Genomic DNA, 27912 nt, shown 5'->3' with positions numbered 1-27912 from the left:
AAAAAAGGTACAACTCTGCACAACATTGTATCCTTATTAACACACAAAACAAAAAATATGAATCTGTCGAAAAACTTTATTCGCATCGTTTACGTCACACTCCCTTTCGGACACTGAGAGCGCCACTGCCGCCTACAGCAGCGGCTGTGCAACTGCACTTTATGCCTTCCCACGATTTGATTTTGCCCGTCTTGAGATGTTTCAAAATCAGTCTGCTTGCGTCACAATAGACTCCGGCCGGTAAAAATAGCAACCAGAACCGTGGCTGAAAAGAACAGCACAAAAATAGTACGCAACAACTAAAACCCAAGCAGGGAGGGTGTGTGTGTGAGAGCGAGGGAGAGAGAGAGAGCGAGAGAGCGAGAGAGAGCGAGAGAGAGAGAGAGAGAGAGCAGGAAGAAGGCATTTTGTCGTCTGGCAAGCAAAGCGGCATCTTTCCCCCACCACTCGACTCCTCCCCCTCCTCGACTCCTCCCCTCCTCTCTCCCGTCTCGGCATCGCTCCCACGCTCCGTGGACCCTCCCCATTTCTCCCCCGCTACGTAGATGAGTGTGTGTGTGTGTGTGTGCGCTGTGTTTACATGCGTGTGAGTACTTGATGCTGAACGCCTGCTCTTGCGTCGCTCTCTCCCTTTGCCTGCCTGCAGCTGGGGTGGGCGTGCGGCGCCCGTGACCCTCTCCGTCGCCCACACGCTCGCCTTTTTGTTGTGTTTTTTTTTGTTGTTGTTTTTTTTTGCGCCTGTGTTGCCGCAGCCGATGGATGGCTTGCGCTTACCTCCGCTCATCGAGGAGGCTTTGGACGCCACAGGTACCGATTCGTCACTCTCCCTGTGTGTGTGCGTGCGTGCGCGCCGTGATGTTGTGCTAGTGGCTATTTTTAGCAGGCGAGTGAAGGAGGGATGGATGGATGAGGATTGAGGAGGTGGAGGAGGTCAGGTGATGAGGAGGAGGGGAGATTAAAGCGAGAGCTCATCTGTATCGGGCCAGCCGTCAGACGGGCCCGCCACATGTGGCGATGGATTGCACGGAGGTGACACACTGGCAGGTAACGGCGGGCTTGCTTGGGGGAGCTGTCGGAGACTCGATGGTGGTTTTTTTCTAAGCCGTTTGTTGGCGTTCTCGAAGGCTGACACAAAAACGACTCGGATGGTTTTGAATGCACTTTCTGCAGAGGAAGGGGCCTGGGGCGAGGAAAAATAAGTGAAAAAGTGGTGCTGATATGGTGAAGTTGGACATGGCAATTTGTGTGTGTCGCAGTTTGCTGGCGTTGGAGCAGATCTACGCAAAAACTACTCAGCTGGTTTCAGAGAAAGAATTCATGAAACAGCGACGCTAATCTGGTTGACATCCTGCTCACTTTTGTCAACTGATTCAATATCTTTGGTCCCACAATTTCTTAGTTAGTATTTTTTTTTTACAATGTAGGTTCCCCGCGACCCTTGTGAGGACAAGCGCTTAAGAAAATGGATGGACGGGGGTTCAGGGCTCCAAACAAACGTTTTGTGGCCTCCAACATGACATTTTAGGGGGGCACACTATGGAAGTTGACTTGCACTGTAAATGTTTTTCATTTTCACTAGATTACTGCTAAATGGAATGAAGTGCGGAGCAGAAGTTTTCCAGCACCAAAAACATCTTCTGCAATACTAACTTAAAAAAAAAAAAAAAAAAACTAAAACATTTACAGATCGCACAGATGTGAGCAGATGAAAAAAAAAAAATCAAATTTGATGAGCAAACACTATCGGGGTACTTTTGCTACTTTTTGGTCGTATCTTCTTAGCTGTATGTTGAAAAAGGGAACATAGAAATAACGTAGTTGTCTTCTTAAATACTGATAATCTGGTAAAAGTAAAAAAAAAAATAATGCTGTGGCAAAAATAATTTCATACAAGTGAGTAATTGTTTGGCAAATCCTTTTCTGGCAGAAAGCCAACAATTAGGTGAAAAATTGTTTTGCCACGTTATTTCTTCTGAGATTTTTTTACAGCATTCTCGCGGGTGTCGTGCTACTTGTTGCTCATGTTTGTTGTTAGCCGTTTGTTGGTTTGCGAGCACGAGTCCACAAAATCGACTCGTTTGTTTTGGAAGGAACTTTTGTGGAGAGGAACGAGGCGCGGGTCAAGGAAGAATTGGTGAAAAAGTGCTGCTGATCCGGTTGAGGTAACAATGCTGTGTCCTGGTTCGGCTCCTCGCAGAATGAAACGCTTCAGAAAGTTTTCACATTTTGAGTGTGCGTGCGTTGTGTGCATGTCAAAGATCAACGGATACTTTGCGTACCGTGTTGTGGTTTTGGGTGCGAGTGAATGAGGAAGGATCTTGAATCTGCTTTTGATAGACACGCAGACTGAGAATGTGTGTGTTTATCAGGAGGATGTTTATGAGCGCGTGCGGGGGTTGGGGGGGGGGGTCAACTCAGGTCAGGCAGGTCAATAACCTGGCGAGCTGTCAAGCATGCGGCTTCCTTTTCCCGTGAGCAGCAGCGTCCTGCCACACATTTGTATTCAATTGACGCCTTTCATAATTGCACGTTTAATGATTTTAATTGCTCGAATTCCATTCTGCACTTTTCGTAACACTGAGGAAGAAATTCCATTCTTGCTCCTGACATGCTTCGTCTTGTGGACGCCGCGGCGCTTCGTTTCTTTGCGTCCGAGCAAGAAAATGTTAACAAGATGAAGTTTGAAAGTTGTGCGACTTTTGAAGGCCGGACGCGCAACGACTTGTGTCTTCTTTTCTTTCTCAAGCAGGACAAAAAAAAATATTGTTTGGCTAATTTGCCGTGCAGTTTTTGTTTTTCTATATGAAAAAAAAGCCTCAATCCTAACATTTGTTTTGCAAAATTCGATTTGTTTAGAGCCAACACTTTCTTCCTGGGTTAACCAAACTTCGGCCCGGGGGCTATTTGCGGCCCACCATGCATTTTATAATGGCCCTCAGCATATCTATATAAATAAACTTTGACCACATAAATGATGCCAGGGTTTCCTCAGTGCTTTTATGCAGGTTTTTCTTTTCAAACTTCAACTGCAGAAATCTGTGACAACCCGACTGGTGGTCATGATATGCACAGGAGGCTCCGCCCATCCCCATTACCCAGGCAAAACAAAAAAAGCAAAGAGACGGGATCATGTCAGGATTAAGTTGGGCAAATCCTTAATGAAGGTCCACGCGCCAAATGGACGACTTTCAATGAAGTGACCAAAATCGCTTTGCTTACAGGCTGCATGTCCAAAACGCAATTACACAAACACAAATGATATTAGCCAACAATCACACACAAGTCAACAAACACACTGCAGTACATTCTGTAGTTTCATTCAATTTGGTCTGAATTGATGATAAGCCGACATTTTTCCATTTGACGCCAATATCACCCACGATCAATGATTGGCATGAAAGAGCTAAAACTATTTTCATTTTTTTATTATTACACTCTCATTATAGCGCAGATTTTCAACAATTTCGTGCAGATCTGAAAATGTATCCCCCCCCCCCCATAAACGTCGAGTGTCGACCGTATTCCTCTGTATTGGAAACCGCACCACCTGCTGGCCACGTTTGTGCATTGCAGTCTCGCTGCCAAGAGCGGATTTGACATTTGCAAGCTGTTTGTTGTGTTTTACTGCGATCAGCCACCATATTGCGCCTCCTACGTGCGTGAGCCGCCGAGTGGCTCGCTGCTTTCCCTCTCAACGTCTCTCCACAGCGCCTGCACGCACGCACGCACGCACGCACGCACGCACGCACGCACGCACGCACGCAAAAACACACTCCTGTCCAACCTGCCTGAGCCCACGTTGTTCCACTCCTGACATCCTCTTTGCCCGTACTTCTCTCCCGTGCGGTGCCCCCCCCCCACAACCCCCCCCCCCCATTTTGTGAGAAGCACTAACATCCCCACAGGGTGCACCGGCAGAATTTCTCTGGGCTCTCCGGGACTAATAAACAGCAACCGAGTTGGCGCAGCGGACACACTTTGCGGCGGCTTGAGCAGCAGAAATCTTTCAAAACATCACAGCTGCGAGTTTCCCACGGAGGGAATGCGGATGAAAACAAACCTTGGAGGGCCCTCGAGGCGCCCCCGCTTCTTTCTTTCTTTCTTTCTTTCTTTCTTTCTTTCTTTCTTTCTTTCTTTCTTCCTCTTAGCCTGTTCCAGAGTCTAATTATCAAGACTAGCACGGGAAAATCATATAAATCAAACTCTTAAATGCAATAACCAGGGATGTGGATTAATAAATGTAATAAATGGGTTTGACTAGTTGGCTGTAACAAGTCTTGCTTTGACCAATCAGAAGACGGAAAGATGCTAACGTCATCAGGCTCTGGCGATGACTGACGACAAATCAGATTGATTAAAGGAGTTGCTAATATAGTTATGTGGGCTAGCATTACTGGTTGTGAATTTCCTGGGCAGATTAGATTGACATGGCGACAAATAATAGCTCAAATCTGATTGGACAGTGGACACGTATGCCGATTTGACATTTTGGTGAACATTTCACAAGAATCACCGAAGTTGACACGTGATTTGCTTTTGCGGGGCACATAAAAGGATGAGGTGGGCTGCTTCTGGTCACCCGCACAATATTCAGAAATTAATTATCTGCTGTATTTTTGTTTAAATGTTGTTTTTTTGTTATACAGATGTTTTTTGTTGTTGTATTGTACGGTTCTATACAAGGTAGTGTGTGTGTGTGTTAATCTTTCCTGGAGGGGTATAATCTGTTTTAGGACCCTTTAACTTCCCCAGAGATTAGCTCTTTGACTGCCAAAAACGTTAAATAACGTTTCGTAAAATCCTATGGAGGAGTGCCAAAGACGTTAAAAGACGTTTTTTTCAAAACAGGTGAAACTAACCATTTTCTATTGTTGATTACTCAAAAACAGAATAAGGTAGAAACAAACTTTTTTTTCTGATGGAAGATGAGAGTCCAATCTTGTTTTGGCAGTATGTGTGTTTCCATAGTCCAAACACATAATTTTCTATGGACCTTGAAAGATCAGTCAAAATGCTTAAAATCGGCTGGCACCCACGGCATCCCTTTTCTGAAAACGTCTGGCAGTCAAAGAGTTAAACTGTTTTAGGACACTTTAACCAGGAGGTGTCTGTAACGCCGTTGTCAAACATACGGCTCATGGGCCATAAGCAGCCCATCAGTGGGTCCAATCTGGCCCGTGAGGACGCAACACAATCCAGTTTCTCACTAAAATTGAAAAAAAACCCCCAGTTATTTCGAATTTTGATTTAAGACATTTCAGATCATTTATTATTACTACTACTATTGTTTACACAAAAAAGAAAAATAACATTTTTGACCTGTTGTTTAATTAGTTTACCTCCATACTGCTCCAGTCCACTAGAGATGAAATTTGAGTGAAAGCGGCCACTGAATTAAAATAAGCTTGACAGTCCTGGTCAGGAGCATGCACAGATTCCGCCTGAGCACAAAAACAGCGAACGGGCAACATTTTCAGCACATGACGGAGCAAAAAAAGTCCCTGTCCGCGTCCTTCCTGACTCACACGCCCGAGCGGCGGCCTCGTTGTGGCTTCGTTGCGGCCTCAGGTGATGTCAAAAGCCGGAAAGAAGAGATTGGTGTCAGATGGGAGTCGCTGACTTGCAATCAAACGGATTACCATTGCATGGTTTGTTCTCTTGCCGCTCATATCGCGCCGGCGGAATCACGCACGCGCGCACGCACGCATCAGCCAAAGCGAAGATTAATCACCTCCCGTACGAAGACACGTTTGTGTTTATTTTGCGCACGCTCGTCTAATGAGGCCCAACGAGAACACGCGCGCTGGCGTGCCGATTTATTCCAATGACCCACTTTTGTGTTACTTCCCCTTTCAAACGTGCAAAAGATCTTCCTCCCCGAGAGACGCTGCTCATCCGCAGCAACAACAAGCTCCTTTCACCGGGGGTGACGTTCCACTTGGCTGCAAGTGTGCGCACGTCACCGCCGCCACAACTCGACTGTCATTTTACGAGCGGGCCGCAACAGACGGAGCACTCGTTAGATGACTTCATTCTCCTGATATTTTACTCCCGTTCCTCATTCTGCCTTTTTTTGCGCTCATATTAAATCACCCCCCCACCCCCACCCCCATTTCTCCCCTCCTACTCCGCATCGCTCGTGTGCTAACTTCAAAGATGGGATGTGCATAATGCATGACCTCCTACATGGGAATGCAACGTATGTGTGTGTGTGTGTGTGTGTGTGTTTGCATGCTCATTAGAATACTCGCTGGTCTATTAAAGAAGGTTTCGCATATAATCGGATCCTCATCGGCAGCAGCGGTCCTAGCTTGAATTGGTGCCCCGGGTGAGGCCCCGCTTAAAAGCGCTCCCTCACCCTGCCAAGTTTATGATCATTAACCAAAATAATTCCATTTCCGTTAACAAAATGTAATACTGATGAAAATGGTTGTAAGAAAACTACAACTAACTGAAACTAGATCTTAGGTTTATAAAACTTAAAACTAAAATTAGAGTGAAAATGTCATCGTTTTCATTTTTGTCAATTAATATCATAAATGAGCATTTGGGGTTTATTTGGAATGTATTTATTTCGGTCTTTTTTGTATGTCCATAAAGAAGAGCTGTCATTTACTTTACTTTTTTACACACACAAAATCATTTTTTTTCCATGCACATCCACATTACAGATTGTGTATTTACAGACATGTAGAAGTGCCATCCAGCAGGGAAACCCGGGCCGGGAAAGTAGGGTTTTAATCGAGGGTTAGTGTCTCAAAGGGAAGGTTTCAAACTTGGGTTAGGGTTTCAGCTATCAAAGTAGGGTTTTAAATTAGGGTTAGGATTTTAAAGTGCTGTTAGTGTTTCAAATGTATGATTTCAAACTCAGATTAGCTCTTTGACTGCCAAAAACGTTAAATAACGTTTGGTAAAATCCTATGGAGGAGTGCCAAAGACGTTAAAAGACGTTTTTTTCAAAACAGGTGAAACTAACCATTTTCTATTGTTGATTACTCAAAAACAGAATAAGGTAGAAACAACCTTTTTTTTTCTGATGGAAGATGAGAGTCCAATCTTTTTTTGGTAGTATGTGTGTTTCCATAGTCCAAAACACATAATTTTCTATGGACCTTGAAAGATCAGTCAAAATGCTTAAAATCGGCTGGCACCCACGGCATCCCTTTTCTGAAAACGTCTGGCAGTCAAAGAGTTAAGGTTTCAAAGTAGGGTATGAAATTAGGGTTAGGATTTTAAAGTGAGGTTTTAAAGCCAAGTCAAGTAGTGTTAGTGTTTCAAAAGTATGGTTTCAAACTCGGGGAGTTTCAAATAAGGGTTTTAAACTAGGGTTGGGGTTTCAAATTAGGATTTGAAGTAAGGTTAGGGTTTTAAATGAGAGTTAGGATTTCAAAGTAGGAGTTCAAATTCAGGTTAGGTTTTCAATTAAGGGTTTTGAATTAGGGTTATTATTTTAAAGTAGGGTTTTAAAGTGGTGTTAGTTTTTCACAAGTATGATTTCAAATTCAGGTTCGGGTTTCAAAGTAGGGTTTTGAATGAGGGTTAGGATTTCAAATTCAGGTTAGGTTTTCAATTTAGGCTTTCAAAGCAGGGGCGCGCAAGGGGTTGGCTCAAGAGGGTTAGCCTCCACCTGATGAAGGCTTGGCATCCACAGCAATCAACAATGACTTCTCTAATCACGCTAATAATAGTTTCTTTCGTCACATGTGACACAAATGTCAAATGTTTTTCTGCCAATAAACGTCACATGTAATTGACGCGAAGAGTCGTCAGCCGCATGCTCGAGCGTTTCTGTACGTTCCTTTCCGGTGCTATCATGTAGCGATCCAATTATGTAAGCTGCAATTCTTTTCTCCTTGACCTCACCTGCTCAAATCCTGGATCGTGCGACAACACGACAACATTTTCATTAGCGCTCGCTCAACTCGCTGAACTCGCACGCTTGGCGAGGAAACAAAAACGGCTTTTCTGGCCCCCGCGATTGCTTGAATTTCATCTCGGGCAAGTCGACAAAGAAGGCCACGTGTTGCCTTCGCTGCGACAATGCGTGCGTGCGTGCGTGCGCGTGACGCTGTGTCAGGATTACACAAGAATGTCCCGCGGACGGACAAAGCTACTCTCGCTCTTTCTCTCCTTCGTTCTTTTTCCACTCATCATCTTCTACGGCTGCAGGCGGGACTTTCCAAACTGTTCGATGCGATTGCGTCCCATTAGATCATTAGGCAGACAAGAGAAGAGGGAGGACACAAAGACAATAAAATGATGGCAATAAATCAACACAATTCAAATATTCTATTGCAGGGTCTTGGTTGCATATCGCCAGGTATCGGCAGAGTCCTCGTACCTCCAAAATCGCCACTTTTTGAAGACTCCCCAAAAAAGAGCATGCAATGCAATGCAAGCCATTTGTAAAAATGACATGTATAGTATAGATTTGGGGGAAAAAAGGACATTTAACAAATTATGTCACAGGAGGTTTGGTCGACCCGACGCCAACAATATGTGATCGACTTCAGGTTTTCTTATATTTCTATATTTCTTTATAGTTCTTTCTTACTGATGCCATAATGTAGATTCAATTAACTCATTTGCTGCCAAAAACGTATACATGCGTTCTATTTTTAATATGGGCGTGCTCCCAAAGACGTATTTATACGTTTTTATGTTTTTTAATGCTATAGCATACAGAAGGCTTTGAAGCAGCCTCTGAACTGAAGAGAATGCGTGAAGCAATGGTAGTTATTATAAAAACGGCCAGCAGGTGGCAGCAGAGTATAAGAGATCAACCAGGGCCATGTTGCAACAGATAAGCTATATTCTAACGCTAAAAACAAATACAAACATACTTTTTTCCTGATGAAAGCTGAGACTAACATTTCTTTTGGTAAGTTCCATGTTTTATAGCAATAGAACACAATATTCTGTGGGCCTTGCAAAATCGATCAAAATCCAGTAAAACAGCTGGGAGCGAAGGGGGTTGCTTCAGTGAAAATGGTTGCGAGTGAATGAGGTAATTGATTTGATTATTGACATTACATACATATACTACAAAATCTTCAAACAAGTGTCAGTCTCTAATTTCTCTGCATTGCGAAGTCCCCCAGCCGCGAGCTCAATACGAGCAGCTCCGGCTTTTAGGATTCTTTATGACAAACTCATTTCATCAGCATGAAAGTTGAATGACAAAATAGTCCAACGACACTCATGTGGTTTCTCAAGGGCGGCGTTGTGGAAATTAAGTTGATTATGCTTAAGTACAAGGAAGGAAAGATGGCATGCAAAAATGACGCCGAATTGTGATGGAAATTGTTGCATCTCACGAACAGTTGCGGCGGTTTTGGCGCTTGGCGGTGACAGTCAGGTCGAGAAATAATTACGACGAGAGGGACAAGAATCCCCCGAGCCGAGATTACATCTGCGAGACTCACTTTTAATTAATCCTCCGCACGCGTTCCCCTGCCGCGCTCGTCCTTCATCCCGTCTTTGCCGCCGCACAGCAGAGCGAGATAAAGACAGCGTCGGACACTTCATTAGGAACAACAAGCGCCGGATGACAAATTCAAGAATGAGCGCAAAGTGGCAGGAAGTTACGTAAGAATGATAGAAATGCCAATCATAAGAATGAACACGTTCCGTTACAGGATTAAAAATACAGAAAATACAAAGTATATACTTTCAACTTTATGTGGTCAGGGGGGTACAGTGAAAGAGAATAGCATCAATGCTATCATGCTAACAGTTGTTAGGCAACACTGTCCTCTAATGCGAACACTTAGATGGGCTAACAAATAGCACAAGTGTCTCATGAAACAACACATGCAGACGGACAATGTAACAATACTCACAGCATATATTCTTTATCCTCTGTGGCGTACTGAGGATTTGTGAGCGTCTCTCCATGCGTATCTGTATGTCGGGCTTGTACTGCCCCCAGGTGGCCACCCAAGGCTGCACACCAGGAGAAGAACACAAGAACAAGATGTGGCAAAAAATCTTTTTTTGCATTCTATTGAATTATTTCATTACTATATGTTTTTTTATTTTTTTATTTTATGAAATACAAATTTCGAAGGAGAGTTTTTTTTTCTTATTATAACAACACATTGCAATTATTTTTGCTGGATTTTGATCGGAAGCTGAACGGGTTTAATAGCATTTTCATTCATTTCAATGGGGAAAGAGGATTTGAGATGGACAGTGTTTTTTTGAGTTATGAGTGCGGTGATGGAACAAATTCCACTTGTATGTCAAGGCACCATTTTAAGGCAGGAATTGCTTCATTTTTGGTGTGTGAAGTGAAAAGTTTGCTGGGATTTGTGCAAATTGTGCTCCCTGACAAACATGTGCACAACAAACCGTATTCGCCATCCTGTTGTTTTTAATGCAATGTTCACTGATGTGGTGAGAACATCTCCCCCCCCCCCCCTAAATTATTCTAATCCCCCCTCACGGACTTTTAGTTTGGCCGAACATCACGCCTCGCCTTTGCTCTTCTCTTCCCATGAGCATGCAACAGCTGTGCATGATGTCATCTTTTGGCGTGTCTAGTAGATTAGGGGTGTGCAAACTTTTGTGCTCAACGGCCACTTCTGATTTTTAAAATGGGTATTCGTAAATGAGGATAACATTGTTTCAAGTGAAATGTGCACGGAACCCTCGTGTGACTTACAAAGTATGTAAAAAAAAAAAAAGGAATCATTTTGATGACAACAATAATTCCTTCTTATTTTAATTGTCTTATATATCATTAGTTAGTTTAAACCAACGAACCAATTATTTAATGAAATCAATTCACCTTTGTTAAATGTTATTGAATATTAAACGTTAGGGTAATGATATTGAATATGGACCAATTAATCAATGATTACATGAGCATTAAATGTAGTGGTTGTTTGTCACATCTCCTGAATGGATTTGCATTATGAGTGGTGAGTCATCATCATGACCTCAGCATGCCCAATGCATTCTCAGCTCACTCACGCCACCTGCTGGACTGAAAAGATGAGGCAGGATGCAAAAAAAAAACTAACAAAACAGTTCTTATGCACTAAGTAACTGAGTACAAATACGTTGTTGCTGTCTAAATGAAAAATAGAAAATCCTTGTGGTGGCTGCCGCATGCTTAACTAGCAATATGTCGCACATTAGTTGCCATGACGACTAGCTTTTTCCATTTTCTACTTTATTTGGACAGATGGCAAATACTTTCTTTATCATTTTTTTCTTCTTCATGAGGCATTTTGTGACTGGTGCGATTTATAATCCAGAGTGATTTTAGTCTTTTATTTAAGAACAGGAGTTCATGCTTTAAAAAAATTCATTCTTTAAAAGAAAAAAAAATGAAAGGGGACAGAAAACTAATCAACACACACGCACGCACGCACAGAGGTCAACACAAAATAAATGACAAGAAATAATTCAATAGAATGACCTTGTGCTAAATATATTTTCACAGTAATTGTGCTTTTATACATTAAAAAAAAAAAAATACAAGTGGACTGAGATGATTTAGTTTTACGATTCGGAAACTGACACCTTGACTTTTGTTTTCTTCTGCATTTAAGCTTGGAGAAAATATCTGTTCCTCTTCGTTTGTACTCACTTTCCATTTTTGGAATTTCATTTGCATGTTAATTGGTAAGATTTCACGATGGGCTTTTATACATTATTTCAAGGCGGTTAAACTCCATCCGCACTTTGACCAGTCTTGTATTTGAAACACGTCGTGTGAGCACTTTCGCCTCCTCTGCTTAAATAGAATTAACTCCAAAGCATCTTGGCTCGACGTCGTCCTCGTCTCCGTCGTGGCTCCATTCTGTCAAGCATCTCAGCTGCAGCCACGATGAAAAGGTGGCGCCACTTTGAATATTCAAACGCCGCTGCACAAAAAAAAGGAGATTCAAAGGCGCTTTCATCACAAGAGGGTGCCATTGATTGCAAACACAATGGCGGCGCTTCCTTTCAAGCAAAAGCGCGGAGGCGAGCGGGCTTTCGTCCCCTCCGTCCGAAGCCCACCGACCGCTTTCATGTCTCCTTCAGATGATCTGAGCGAGCTGAAAGCCGACAGCAGCCCCGCCGCCGAGCACGTGCTGGAGGGGGACGAGGACGAGAAGGTGGAGATGGAGCGCGAGCGAGCCAGCAAGGACGAGGACGAGGACGGGGACGGGGGCGGGGACGAGGACGGGGACAGGAAGCAGCTGAGCGAGGAGCAGGAGCTGGAGGAGCTGAGGGCTCAAGTCCTGCAGATGCTGCTGGAGCTGGAGGACGCCAGGCAGACGTCCGGCAAGCACCACGACAGCTTCCTGGAGCTGCAAGGTGAGACTCGCCGCTAGGTGGCGCCGTTTGGCTTTATATGCAGTCAACAGTGTGGGAGATGAGATATGAGACATGATACATTCTTTTTTTTTTTCATTTAGTTTTAGCCCTCCCTCACATTGAAACTCACTTTTAAGTATTGTGAATCACACATCGACTTCTGTTAGCTTAATGCTAACAGACAATGCAGACCACCACAGACTGCTCTAATGAATAGCATCCATGTCTCGGTAACAAGTTTTTTTTTTTTTAATTGGTGAATAGTTGATTTAATAATACTTTTGAAAATTTAAATGCAAAATTTGCAACCATAGCTGCTAAAGTGGACTTGTAATGAGGATCTTTAACTCTTTAGTAGGGGTTTTAAACTCAATTAATGTGGGGGCCACTGGAGTTGGAGTCTGGATGTGTCAAGTATTCCCCAAAATTGCAGCTAATTAAATCTTCATCCATCCATCTTGTCAATCTTTATTAATAACAGTTGAGAACCTGAACATGATTGGATATCTGATTTCTTGAGAACCACTTGACATTTTCGGTGCCAAGCTTTCTCTTTCTCTTCACAGCAGTTTTCGAAAAAGGCATGACTGACGGGATGACAGGATATCTTTTGCTTCACTTCAGAATGACGTTATGCCAAAAGCTGTCATGAGCCTCAGCTATGTTAGCCCATATGCAATCGCTATAAAAACAAAACCACACAACCGCCCAGGACAAGAACACGGCAAAAAAAAAAATCAAACCTAAAAATCTGGGAGCCACAAAATATCATCCGGCAGGCCATAAATGGCCCCCGGGCCACAAGTTTGAAATACCTGCTTTATAGTGTGGTGTCAAATGTTTCAATTCTATGGTGAGAGATCATTGCTTTTGATTCATATTTGTATCAATTACAAGATGTATTTTTTGGCTGGTATTCAATGCGTTGTAGTTGGAAATATTTACAACAAAGGAACTAAAGTACCGTTTTTTAAAACATGTTCATTCATTCAATAAAATAGCTGGAGATTTATGCGCCGGTGCGTCGTAACGTGACATGCGACGAGGAGAAAGTAGTGAGCTGGCTGCCCGAATCCCCAAACAGAACCAGGGCACGACAATCAAGCCGCAATGCCGTGAAGCAGGATTTAGGGGACGTGGGGAGACATTCGGACATAGCCTCTGCGAAAAAGATCTCGTTTGTGTTTCACGGACTCACTAACAGCTGTTTGGCTCTTCTTCATTTTGGTATTATACTGCCCCCTGGTGGCACAAGAGTGCTATTATTCAAATGGAGTTAACTCGTGCGGAAAGGTTTCAACAAATGTCACAATCTCAACTTGTCCGCCAGATTGTAAAACGAGTCACTAATAATTCATGTTGCGGAATAATTCATAATGCTGCTGTTGTGCTGGAGGAGCAACAGGAATAATAATACAAATATGTGGAGGAGAGTTCTGTATACTTTTCCGCGCACATTTTGTCTACCGACGCTGGTGGCGCCGCTCGTCTATCATTCGTGTATGAAAACGTGGCTGCTCGCCGTCGTATTAAAAGCAACACGATGATCTCAACGTTGACAAACTCAAACATGTCATCTATATGTTGTCCCTGATGTCATCCATCGAGGCCATGAGCAGTTCCAGCAAGGCCTTCTGGGTAACGGCCTGCAGTCATCTCACGAGCGTGTGCGTCATGCCAACGCACACGCTCGTGTGTGCATGTGGCATTCCTCGGGACAACTGTGGACGCTCAAAAGAAGCTTCCAGACTTCCCACATCAGCTGTTCCCCGCCGACAACTGGCGGGGTTCCTCAGGGAACGTTGTCAGGGCGGTGCAGGGGGGGGAGGGCTGTAACGCGGATATCCCCGTGACCACGAGACCATTTGAGTTGCGCTGGCGATGACGCCTCGCTTACCGACTTTGTACTACGCCTTGGCAACGTGGCCTTTAAAAAGATTGAAAATAAGATTTCCCGTTTGAAAAGAATCTCTGAATGTAATCCGATTTTTCGATTTGATTCATTTCCTTCCCCCATCCATTTTAGAAAAAGCAAATTGTGACGTCTTCACAAGAGGCTTCGATTGTTTCGTTTCAATTAAAATACAATTCACGATTTATTTACAATTTACGCTCCATTGGTACAGTACAAAAAACTAATAATTACAAAAAAAAATCTAGAAAATCAAAATGTAATGGTAAAATATTTTCTCACAGTAGCTACTTCTCTAACATCAGAGGTGGGAAAGTATGGAGGACCAAAACTGCCAAAATTAAAAAGAAATAAATTACTAAATACATGACTAAAAAGGAAAATAAAAACGGGTATAAAAAAAAATAATTAAAAAATAAATATAAAAATAAATGTCGAAGTAAATATTTATATATATAGAAAGAGAGCGAGAGAACAAAATATCAGTCAATTTGACTATCTTTGTGGAGCCATCCCATTGACATAATGCATTTCCTAGCCCCTCCCCCTAACCCCAATCATCAAAAATGATTGCCTGCCCCCCATTCCTTACCCTAACCTCAACCATAACCCAACTCAAACCTAAACTCTAAAACCAAGTCTTGACCCTCAAAAAGAGGTCTAAACTTGTGGGGCCCAGCAAAAAGGCCCCACATGGACGGGTGGGCCCCGCAACTCCGTCAAATCCGGAAATGTTGGCCCCACTATGTAACAAAAACACACACACACGCACACACACACACACACTTCACAAAAGTTGCTTTTGTCCCTCAGTTTTGCTTCAAGGGCGAACGGCTTATCAAGTTGTCATCTTTGCGTCCGTCTGCTGAATTGACACGTTCCTCTTATCTCTTTTCCCATTTCCCGCATCTCCCCCCAATCTCCCACCCCATCATCCTCCTCTTCCTCCTCTTCCTCCTCCTCCTCTTCCTCCTCCAGGACTGCTGGAGGATGAACGTCTGGCCAGCGCCCATCAGGCCGAAGCCTTCACTCGACAGATCCAGAACCTGCAAGGTACGACGACACCTTTTTTAATGTTGACAAAATGTCTTTGCTCGAGTCTCATGAGAATTCGGCAGTGACGTGTCCTGGTGCTTGGACGGACAAAATGGCGCTAACTGAATTTTCAAGATGAACTCGTCAGTTGCCTGATAAAGTGAGGAATCATTTATGAGCACGTCGGCATCTTGCACCGGATGGAGAATGTTTGCATTTTCAACACGGGACTCGACCGTCTCACTGTGGACACGCGCACGCACGCGCACGCACGCGCACGCACGCGCACGCACAAAATAATGCATTGAAAGTGACCTGAATTTGGCGGATGTGTTTGAAGGCATCGACGACAGGTTAAAAAGACGCTAAAGCCTGAATGAAGGCAGTGAGATTTGCAACAACTTAACACAAATGATGGCAGCCTTTGTTTTGTCTTGCCGTTATTGTGATTTTGAAAGTGGAAAATACGGTGTGACGTTTTCCTGAAAATATTCCGTTCCATGCAAAACAAAAAATACTGTTGCCGTCAGTTGCGTCAGGTTCTCCGCCTCACACTTTTTTTTTTTTTTTTTTTTACCACTGGTGGGAAGTAACCAAGTACAAATGATTTGTTACACTGCCCTTTTTCTTTTCTTTTTTTTCTTTTTTTTTATAAAATGGATCTGCTCTACTACAGTATTAACTTTTTGTGACCACTTTTGACTTGTCCTCCCTACATTTAAAACCAAATCTGTGTGCTATCTACTCCTTGTCCAGGGTGTCCAAACTTTTTCTTTCAAGGGTCACGTACAGGAAAAATCGAAAGATGAAAGGGACACAAATGAATCATTTTGACTCCAACGTATTCATTGTTTATATAACGTAGTTATTTTTGAAAAACTGCTCCATCAGTGCTTTCTGTTCAAGCTGATAAGACAAATAGCTGCAGGTTTTTTTTTTTTTAGGTTTTGGGGTGGCCTCTGCCCCCCGTGTCTCACAAGAATAGATCCGCCTCTCCACTCAACAGCAGCTGAATCCACATTCTCCACATTCAGTGGAAACTAGTAAAAGGGCCATTTTGAAAACAGTTATTGGATCAATAATGTGGTATATTCACAAATTGAGCCTCGACACTAAGCAGAAAGTTATAGAAAATGTTGTGGGTTTTTTTTATCTCCAAAGTGTTATGAAGTGAAATTCTGTTACTATTTGAGCTCTTAATTTATTTGTATCTTTGAATATCAATAAAACTTTATTGGTAGTAGTAATGATGGTAAAACGATTACTCTCATCCTTAACTCTTTGACTGCCAAAAACGTTATATAACGGTTAGTAAAATCCTATGGAGGAGTGCCAAAGACGTTAAAAGACGTTTGTTTCAAAACAGAGGTGAAACTAACCATTTTCTATTGTTGATTACTGAAAAACGGAATAAGGTAAAAACAAACTTTTTTTTCTGATGAAAGATGAGAGTCCAATCTTTCATTTGCTAGTATGAGTGTTTCCATAGTCCAAACACATAATTTTCTGTGGACCTTGAAAGATCAGTCAAAAATGCTTAAATCGGCTGGCACCCACGGCATCCCTTTTCTGAAAACGTCTGGCAGTCAAAGAGTTAAACTTTTTTGACGGCGGCTAACTTCTAACGTTTCCCTCCCTAACCCCGCCCCTAAAAAAAAAGTTATTTTGAGCATATTTCTACAGATGCTCGCTTTTTTCTTAGTTCTGGTACTCTGAAAGCTGCTGAAAAAAGGAACATTTTGTGTGCAGAGATGATCAAAGTCATGAAAACAACCGACACTCAAAGCCCCTTTCAAATTGCAGCCCAGCTGCGCTCGGTGCAGGAGGAGATGGACAGCCTGGAGGAGGAGAAGGAGAGCGAGCTGGCCGAGGCTCAGGAGGAGCTGCGCGCGGCCCAGGAGGAGGTGCTGCTGCTGCAGCAGGCGGCCGAGGAGGCGGCGGCCGAGCGCGAGAACGACATCGCCTCCCTGCAGGAGGAGCTGTGCCGGCGGCGGGCCGAGCTGCAGCGCCTCAGCGACGACACGCAGGAGTACGAGCTGGAGATCACCACGCTGAGGGCCGAGATCGGCATGAAGAGCCAACGCAGGGAGGCCGAGAGGAGGGAGGGTGAGGAGCGCAACAGACCCCCGTGCGCAAATGCGTTTGAAAAAGGCACCTACGGGAAAGCCCCTCGTTACACGGCAGACTGCGATGAGTGAAAAACACAATTTCCAAATGCCAGTCCGTGTCAGGCAATTTGTCATTTGACATTTGTGGATAATTGTTCAATAATAATCATTTAAAAAAAACACTCCTTCATTTCCTGTCTTTCATGAGTGGACAAGCTGATTAATCCAGGTGTGCCTGACCTCAGTAACCACGACGACAATTGCCAGGCACACCTGGATTAATCAATTGGTCCAATCATGAAAGACAACAAGGAAACAAAGGAGTGGTGTTAAATTCAGGAAGTGGTCGAGCTGTGCAAAGAGTCCATTCATAATATACATCAATGATCAAAGATGCTTGTTATAAAATTAACCGAAAATTGTCATCTGTTCTGCAGGCGTAAAAACCAGGATGAAAGAGGATTTGGCATTCAATAATCTTTAGCAAAAATTAGGCTGAGCTTGAAATACTTCCTGTTTTCATTATTCTTCTCTCAAATTCACAATGTCAAACAAAATAGTGTGCCTCCATCTAGTGACCAACAGTGGAACTACACCCAAAATAAATGGGCGGTAGCATAAGGTTAGAATTCTGACTTTCTGACTCCCCCCCCACAATTCATAGGTCTACGTCACAAAGTCAGAATTCTGAGATTAAATTCAGAATTCTGAGAAAAATCAGGATTCTGAAATTAATGGAATTCTGACTTTTAGGTCAGAATTTTGAGAATAAAGTCAGAATTTTCACTTTAAAGTCAGAATTCTGAGAAAAATCAGGATTCTGAAATGAAAGGAATTCCGACTTTTAATTGAGAATTTTGAGAATGAAATCGGAATTTTGAGATTAAAGTCAGAATTCTCAGAATGAAGTCAGAATTTTCACTTTAAAATCAGAATTTTGAGATTAAAGTCAGAATTCTGAGAATAAATCGGAATTTTGAGATTAAAGTCAGAATTTTCACTTTAAAGTCACAATTTTGAGATTAAAGTCAGAATTCTGAGAATAAAATCGGAATTTTGAGATGAAAGTCAGAATTCTGAGAATAAAGTGAAAATCCTGCCAACCCTTTTTTTCCACTTGACCGGCTCTAATCTTCCGTAGAAAATAGTCTTGCATTGCGTGGCATTAGTTACGCAACATCTCCACCAACCTGCACACGTAAAGACAATCTCTCCATCTTTAGAAGTGCGCATGGTCGTCACATCGCGTTAGCATCCTACAGTCCGGCTCGTAAATCATTTATCACCTAAATGAAGTCTTTCAACTGCAATTGCGGTGTCAAGGGAGGGGGGTACGCAATTAGAATAGCAGGCCCATTAAGTCATGAAGGGGGCGGGGGGGGGGGGGGAGTGTGTTTATATCACATGATGTCACCACTGAGCCCAGCGTGGAATTTTGGGAATAAACCTCGTGGCGCTTCATCACTCACTGCAGGCATCAACCTCAAAAAGCATTTATGACTCAAGTCAAGTCCGGATCCCCAAAAAGTCCACTTCAGTAGAGTAGCAAAAAATTTCCCTTCCCAGCAAATGCTGACTCGCGCCAACCTGTCGTGTCCCACGCAGGCGACGTGGACCTGCTGAAGGAGGAGTGTCGCAGCCTGCGGGACGAGTGCCAGACCCTGAAGGAGGACAACCAGCGCCTCTCGGAGAGGCTGCAGCTGCTGCGCAGACAGAGGACGGGGTGAGAGGTCACTCGTCAGCTGCGCTCGGCGGATCGGCTGACGGGGATGCGAGAAGGCCGACGACATCCGCCACCTGTTTGATGGCCGCCGTGTTGTTGTAACGCGACGCGCGGCCACAGCGGCGGGACGCGCATTTGCTACCCGGGCCTCTTAACTCATTCGCTCCCAGCCATTTTCACTGAAGCAAGCCTCTTCGCTCCCAGCTGTTTTACTATATTTTGACCGATTTTGCAAGGCCCTCAGAATATTGTGTTCTATTGCTATCAAAACATGGAAGCTACCAAAAGAAAGATTAGTCTCTTGATTTATCAGGAAAAAAAAAAAATTGTATCTGTTTCCGTTTTGCAGCAATTAGCATTAGAATATAGCTAAGTCTCATCAATATTCACAAATCTGTTAAAAATTGGGGGAAGGAGCTTTTTTGCAACATGGCCCTGGTTGTTGATCTGCTGCCACCCGCTGGCCGTTTTTGTAATAACTATCATTGCTTCAAGCATTCTCTTCAGTTCAGAGGCCTCATCAAAGCCTTCTGTATGCTCTAGCATTAAAACAACAACAACAACATATAAATACGTCTTTGGGAGCATGGTCATATTTAAAATTGTAAAGTGTTGAAAATAGTTTGAGATTTTTTTTCGTCTTCTGGATATGAACAACTAGTGTTTCTGCAGATTTCCCGCTACGTGGGTGCTGAGTGGCATTATGTCAAGATTAACGACTGGATTTAAAGTATTTTTTTTGTTGAAAATAAGTAAAAACAGGGGAGATAAGCCTGTTTTGTTAAAAATGTATCGCTGTAATGCTTCAGTGCCGAATGCGCGGTCAGCCACGAAGTTCATTTGCATGCAGAAGAGAGAATAATGTGGGGGAGGCCATGAATGGACAAAGCAGAAGTTTATTTTGGTGAATTTCGTCCATTTTTTTTAGTATGAACTACAACAGGCATGTCTGTCCTCATGAATGTTCTTCAATAATTCCGAAAAAGCCGCCCCTTTTCCTGTGCATGACCAAATATTTTTTCCTCAGCTGGCAACTCAGCGTTCCTCCTTTCGTCCCCCCTCGCAGCTCCAGCGCGCGCTCGTCCCTGAAGGAGGACGAGGCGGCCACCGACGCCACCAAAGAGACGGAGACGCTCGCCGACGAGGTCCTGACCCAGAGCTACATGACCATGGCCCAGTCGGACAACTGCCGTCTGGCGGACGCCTCCATCCAGAAGAACATCTCCTTCGACGGCAAGCCCGGCACGCCCGCCGCGTGGCACGGCGGCGTCGGCGAGATCTTCTCGCTCCGGGAGCAGCTGAAGCAGGCCGAGGAGAAGGCCCAGCAGGTTCAGAGAGAGGTCAGGAGACTTTTGGGGGTCCATTTGAGTCAATGGGGGACGGCGGTTCCAAATACGGGGAAAGCGGAAACAGACGGGCGCGCTTTTGAAATCTTTCCACTCTGGAGCCCGCTTTCAAGCTCGTGCGAACGATGGCCTAAACGCTAAGAAACTTGTGAGGATGCGTTGAAAGTGGCTTTCGTGTGGACGCGGCCTCACACGACAAAGAACATGAACACCCCAAAACAGACAAAAACCCAAACCCACAGAACCCAAAAGCGACACAAAGAAAATGACATGCGTTATTACGAAACAAACAAAACTTTGTCTGTTAGCGTAAGTCTGCTAGCTTGATGCTAACACATAACGGGAAGTGCCACAGAGCAGCTAACTGATAGCATCAAGGTGGCGGTGCTAACAATTGAAGCAACGGATGTTTGAACACAAACAAGAGTAACAACACGTGAAGAAAGACAATAAAACAAAACTCACAGGTGTCTTTTCTTCATCCGCTGCGATAAATGACTAATATTGCTGAAAATTACATTTTTTTTGACAAATTTTGAATGCAACATTGATGTAATTGGCGGCTAACGAGCCCGTCGCCTTTGCTGCAGTGCGACGGGCTGAAGGTGGAGCTGCGGGAGCTGCAGGAGCTTTACGACAGCAGCCAGAAGGAGCGCAACCAGTTGGAGGAGGAGCTTCAGCGCTGCAAGGCGGAGCTGGAGAAGTGGTCCGGGGAGGCTCAGGTGAGTAAGGCCAAGCAACGTGCGGTACAAGAGAGCATTTGACAGCTATCATGAGGCCAAAGCACGTTTTATATTGGGGGGTGGGCGGGGGGGGTCGGGTCTAAAAAAATATTTACAGTGGTACCTTGAGTTACGAGCCATCCCTCGGTAGATGTTTGCTTTGTGTTACAGCCAAAGTCACCCATGCACTTTCAGCCAAATATTGAACGGGTCTAACATTCAAAGTCGCCAAAAGGCTTTGGAAAGTCGCCAGATTTCCGGCTATAGGTCACTAGGCCACACCCCTTAAAGGAACACATTCAAAAAGCAAATGCTACATATCACTCTATCGAATCAGCTCATTTCTTTCCATTATGTTTTTATTAGGGGTGTCAGGCAGTTAAAAATTTTAATCGTAATTAATCGCATGACTTCAATAGTTCATTCACGATTCATTTTTAATCTGTTCTAAATGTACAATATTTTTTTCATACTCTTAACTTAAAAGTGTTTTTTTTAAACTAATATAAATATGGCTGCATCTTTTAGTTATTGATAGTCATTTCATAATAATTCATTAAATTAACAGTTAGTTAAACACGAGTGTGTGATATTGATTTGTGTTGGTCATTTTTCTGCCACTAGATGGCACAATTGCATTGGTACCAGCACAGCCCATTTTTCTTTTCATATTAAGAGCTATCTAATCTTTAACGTGAAGCCACTTGTGAAATTCTGCACATTTTTAAAATTCTAAAATACAAACTTGACCCCAGTCCCCACAAATATGTGCATTATTATTACTGCTAAATTTTGACGTCGGCGTCTGCTGCATTGCGACTGGAATTCCCGCAGTACAGACTTTCCAAGTCGGGGGCGGTCATTAATCACGCGTTAAAAAACTAAATTGTGACGTTTAAAGGGACTTAAATTAACACACTCATTTTGACACCCCTAGTTTCTATACAACCCAGGGCTATTTTTATCTATTCAAAATGCTTTCGGAAGAGGCTCAAGAATGGACCCTTGGGGCACTCCAGATTTGTTCTAAAACAAAACATGTGTGGACAAAGTGTGGGTGGACTCGAATTGGCATTTCAAAATGGATTGAATTGTAAATTGAGTTCAGAGCCTGTTCACGGTACAAATTCAACTCTTAAGTCAAGCGACCACTGTAATGAAGGTTATGCCCACCTGCACCCCCCCCCCCCCCGCCCCCCCCCCTCACAATAATCGTGTTTTCTCTGTACACTGTGTGGACTAACACAAACGGCATCACACCTACTGCACCTTCTGTCTGTTGTGCGTCTCTCATGCTGTGGTGGTGAACAATGCATTTGTAATTGTGAAAATGGGAAGGGGGGGGGGGGGGAGTGGGGGCAACATTCCCCCCCCCCGCCCACCCACACCACCGCCGTCTGTCCTCTAATCTGTGTGAGACAGCACCGCTCTCCAAATGTGCTGCAGTAAAACATTCAAGCTCGGAGAGGACGGGCAGGCCGGCATAAAGGTCAGGAATGCGTCGCGCCCGCCGCCGGCTCATGTCGGCTCCGCGCGTTGCCCGACGGGGACAAAAGGAATCGTTATTGCGATGCGTCATCACACTTCACGATGACACAATCATCGTTTGGGCTCTTAATTAAGTGAGCTCGCGAAACACAAAAAAACACAAGTGTCAATAATGCCAAGCTGTCATTTCAAGAGGCCGTCATAATACCAAACGCGAGGGATATTCCCACGCCATTTGTGCCTCGGCAGTTCGTAATTATGACAACACGGACCGGAGAGCGGCAAGAACAAATATGTGGATATTCAACTGGGAAACATTGCATTGAACCGCATTAAGAATTCATTTTCACAAAGCAACGCAATGGGACAAAAGTACCGCTGATGAAAAACTGAAAGGCAAGAACAAAACGTCACAAAACAGAATTCCACATACAAACTCCACTTAGCATTGTATCGTAGCGCTGCTATCGTGAATGAGGGTTCGGGTTAGGGTGGCGGAACCCGCCGGGAATCGCGTCGCAAGGCACAAAAAGTCACGGGAAAACCCAGACGTCGATTCAAGCCTACACATGAGCTACGATACGATCGGTATTCACTGTAAAAAAAATCAAACAGGATTTTACTTTTGATTTGACACCTTTTCTCTGTATTTTAAAAGTATTTTATTTACAAAAATAAACCCTGATTTCACATGTCAAATGTAAAATAACATGAAATCGCTGTAACTGTAAAAACACAATATTTCTGTTCTTATACAAAAAAAAAACACCGTTAAATATTCAGGGTGGGAATCTTTGAATGTCTCACGATTCGATTCGATTCGGATTTTTGGTTGTGCGATTCGATTCAGAATCGATTTTTGATTGACAATGATTTTAGCTTCAATTAACAGATGTTCAAGCAATCGTAATTATCGACTCGCTAACGTCAATTACTGCTCTACTCGCGGCACTTTTATCACTCAAAAGAACGGCTCCATGCTGCAAAAAAAACGACTTTTTTTGTAAATTTATTCTTGTAAATCATTTCTTTATAAATTGAAATTTTTTTAAAAGTGAAAATAACTCCAATTTCTGTAATGTTTGATCACGTCACGTGACCTGTGGTGTTCTTTTTCAACCTGACGAAGTCCGTAAACATCAAGAGGTTCGAGCGGGAATCCAAGTGACAGCGTGCTGTTTTTTTTTTTTTTTTTTTTGTCTCCAACATCTGTGGCGAGACGTCTGTGTGTTGTGTCAAACTGTCTACCCGTGCCTGTCTCCGCTGATGTCCTTATTCTCTGAATGTCCATGACCGCCGCTCAGCCAGGGGACCAACATTCAAACATTAAGAATCCTCCATAATTTAAAAAAAAAAAAAAACATTCATGCTTGATGCTTTTCTTGTTTTCGAACATCACACTGCTATTACGCAATCCCTCCATTATAACTTCGGTGACCCCCCCCCCACCCCCCATTTCAGATTTTGTTGAATTTTGGGATTTGTGCGCTCACGTGTCCCCGTGTCATGTTCTGATTTGCATCTTCCCATCCACGCATCCGTCGATTCACCCTCGCCATCCCGTGGTCCTTGTGTTTGTTTGATTCCCTCCTCAGAGATTCATCCATCCATCTGAGCACCCTGTTCTCTCCATCCCCTTCATAGGAATGATTGTAATAGTGGCTGTGGTCTGGTGCTGGTTGTCGGAGTTGGCGTCCCAGAGAGCAAGGTATGGGAGGAGCTTGTCTCTACGCGAACACCTCCGTGAAGGTTCCGGGTGGACTCTGCCGTGCGCTTTCGCTTACCGATATAATATATATATATATATATACCGACAATATCGATGACATTTTCTATTCAATTTGTGTCGGATAAACAAATCACATATGCTGGTGTCTTGAGATACGAGTGGCGTATTTGAAACAATCAGAGGTGGCAAATCCAGGTCCAGAAAGTCAAAACACCTGCCACAGTTTGGCTTTAGCCCCAGGTGCTAGCTACTAGCTAGCTCCCTAGCTAGCTCATATGTTTACCTGCTAGCTAGCTAACATCAAAGCCAAACTGTGGAAGGGTTTTGACTTTCTGAACCTGGATTTGCCACCTCTGAAAAAAAAAAAAACATACAAATTTGCCATCTGCTAGCTTTATGCTAACACGCAATGTAAAACGCCATTAGACAGGCTGACGAATAGCATTCATGTGACGGTATTGTAAGCCTTTCAGCAACAGATATTTGAACACAATTTTTGAAGATTTTCCGTTCCGTGGGACGCAATTTTTACACAAATTTGGCTTGAAACGTGTTAAAATTTAGCGTATCCTACTTTGAACAGCAAAATAACAAGCAATTGAACGTTTGAAAGTGTCTGGAGAGAAAATTATTCACTGCGACAGGACCGGAAAACAGAAATGGATTCTATAAACTTTAAAGTATATTAATATAATATATTGAAAATTTATAATGCCAGTAATGTTTGCTTTCACAATTGATCTACCTTTTGAGATCTGAAACTTGTATTTGTGTTTAAAATTGCCACAACAAACCAAATATCAAAATTTATAGAAACATGGTCTACGTATATAGAATTTTTTAACCTAATTCCGGTTACTTAATTCTGTCTGTTAGCGAGAGCCACCACATCGTGATAACTTACATTGATGTTTCTGCATTTGGCAATTTATTATTATATTATATTATTAGTATGGGATTTTTTTTAATGGGCTTTAGGTGAACTGATGAATACACACACGCTCGCTCGCTCGCACGCACGCACACACACACACACGCACATACACATACTCGCCCACATAAAAAAAAAGGTATATATATATATATATATATATATATATATATATATGTGTATATGTATATATATATGTATATGTATTTAAAAAAAAAAAAGAAAAAAAAACATTTATTAAATTTTTTTTAATTGATTTGTTAGATTTCTAAAAAAAAAAAAAAGGAGAGCAATGATGATGTCAAATCGAATGAACAATACTGAGCTCTCCTGTAAAAAAATAAAAATAAAAATAAATAAATAAAATTGCCCAACTGAAAATGTACCTAGACAAGAGAATGCAGTTTGCAGCTGTGCGCAAAATAAAAAACTTTATTAAATAAGACAGCAAACAAATTGCTAATTCGTTGTATTGTCGTATTTACAGACGCTCCCCACCTTACGAACGAGTTACGTTCCGAGCGATCGTTCGTAAGGTGAATTCGTTCGTAAGTTGCTTCAGTGCTATATTTTGTATCATAATTTATGTTTGAAGCCGCTTTCGTTTCAAATGAAATGGCTTGCCTCTTCTTTGCACTGCCACTCTCACGAGAAGCCTTTCGCTTTTCACCAACCATATTGAATAATGGATGCGCGAGATATTTAATGATAAAAATTAGAGGAAGAGGAAGAGGAAGGTGGATGCTGGGTGAGCTCTCACAGCGCCAAGCGTCGGTATTAGCGGCGGAAAGAAGCACTGCACTCGGAAAAAGGCGGGCAATACAAAATCGAACTTTCCGGACATTTTCCGACACACGCGCAGACATGTTCGTATGTACCGTTGTTCGTAACTCGAATGTTCGTAAGTAGGGGAGCGTCTGTATATTGTTTGATAACCCCCCCCCCCCCGCTTCAAATCCCTGGGTTTAACCTGCAAAAAAAATAAAAAATAAATGCTTGTCAAAATTCTGAAGTTGCTCCTAATGAATTCAATAATTTGCAAAAGTGCACCGTAAAGAAAAAAAAATTGAGCCTTGTTACGAGTCATTTACAATAGTGTGAAAGTCTTCTTCGTTTGTTTTCACGGCTGTATTATACTGCCCCTCGGTGGCCAAGTCGCACATACTAAAAACAAGTCTCACAATTTCCAATGGATGATCCTGATGCACAAATTGCTGCATTTTTATTTTTACATTGTATTTAGGTAGATTATTACTTTGTGCTATTGTACATCACAAAAAAACGTTTTTGTTGTTGTTTTCTTAGAGAGGCTGATTAAAGGCATTTCAGTGAGGAAAAATGATTAGCGATACAAGCGTTTTGACTTGAGAGCAACCTTATGGGACAAATTCAAGCCATATCTCAAGGCACCAGTGAATTTTTTGGGACATCTCACACCAAAATGAAAAATGATCCGTTTTCGCTTAGGAAGTAAAACAACATTTTGGGGTCAAAAGGGAAAATGTAGCGCATGTGGGATAAAGGAACGGGTTGGCAGTTTGTCGAAGCACAACATGACCCGTTGCATCTTGTCAAAGTCAGAATCTTATTTCAAAGCGAGTCATCACAAGCCAAATTTCCTTGCGAGAAGCATCATTAAATACACGAACGCAATCCAACCGATGGGACGATCACATGAAAAGTGGAAAAACGATTATTGTGCTCGTATTGCTTTCCTGTCATGACCGCCTCCCCCCCTCGGTGTCTTCCGCCAGGGGAGTGAGCTAGGTTGGAACTCCATCTTGACGGCGACGGCGGCGGCGGCCGCGCTGCTCGTGATGACGGGCTTGTTGAGGGCACTCGTGCGATGCTGAGCGAGCACTTTTTCAAAACAGACGGCAGGAACGACGGCCCACGAGCGGTCGGCGTCCACGCCGGCGCAATCCTCGCCAGGTGGACGACGGAGCGCCCGAGCGTGGCTGAGGTACGACACGCACGCGCGGGAGGCTGAGGACGGTCGCCGTGGCGACGGGCCGATGGCACCATCACTCCTCTTTTGTGAATATTCTCTCTCTTTTGTGCACCCAGTGGATTTATTTAATGGTTATTTATTGATTTGTTGGCTTCAATATTGTGTTTGTCAAACGCGTTCAATGCACTGAAATGTACGTATGATTTCATTAGGATTATGATTATGGGGGCGGGCAAACTGTTGTGCACGAAGGTCACATTTGATTTTTAGGTGGACACAAAAAATGGTTCAAATGTCCATGTCAAATAGTTTCGAAATGAAATTCAGATTGTAGGCATTGCTATTGTTTTCAAATGCTATCATTTATGCAGTGGTCCCTTGACGAGCAGGTGTTCCAAATGACAAAATGCTCCACTTCCTGATGTCACTCACTAGGCCACACACCTTAAAGGCACACGCGTGCGAGATGACGATGATGATGTTCATTTGTTTATATCAGGCCTGCGGACACCAGGCAGCCCCCATGAATGACTTAAGTGGTCCTTGGAGCTTGTTTGAAATTTAGCTTATCAGTGATTGGACATTGGGATTTTCTAGGAATGGTGTAGAAATGAACGGAGATTTATAAAAATAAAGTGTGGCAGATTGATATTTA

At 43.2% G+C, this 27912-nt stretch overlaps 1 protein-coding gene across 6 annotated transcripts; it reads left to right on the top strand.

The window, feature by feature from the left end:
- Positions 1-355: 355 nt before the first annotated feature.
- On the top strand, positions 356-27912 carry LOC144053404 (sarcolemmal membrane-associated protein-like). 6 transcript variants are annotated; one of them, XM_077567820.1, is made up of 9 exons: positions 356-807; positions 12037-12312; positions 15203-15277; positions 17063-17365; positions 18973-19090; positions 20157-20430; positions 21027-21158; positions 24242-24354; positions 27181-27912. In XM_077567820.1, exons 1-9 carry the CDS (start codon positions 756-758, stop codon positions 27266-27268), a joined length of 1431 nt encoding a protein of 476 aa, XP_077423946.1. In that variant the 5' UTR covers positions 356-755; the 3' UTR covers positions 27269-27912. The 6 variants fall into 6 exon arrangements, 4 of the variants coding, with proteins under 4 accessions (XP_077423946.1, XP_077423949.1, XP_077423950.1 ...); XM_077567823.1 differs by having other exon boundaries at positions 359-807; positions 27061-27912; XR_013294415.1 differs by having other exon boundaries at positions 364-807; positions 24291-24354; positions 27181-27251.

The sequence above is a fragment of the Vanacampus margaritifer genome, chromosome 6 (genome assembly GCF_051991255.1).
Source record: "Vanacampus margaritifer isolate UIUO_Vmar chromosome 6, RoL_Vmar_1.0, whole genome shotgun sequence".
NCBI lineage: Eukaryota > Metazoa > Chordata > Actinopteri > Syngnathiformes > Syngnathidae > Vanacampus > Vanacampus margaritifer.
The sequence above is the reverse complement of the archived record's forward strand: the minus strand, read 5'-3'. Positions and strand labels throughout refer to the sequence as shown.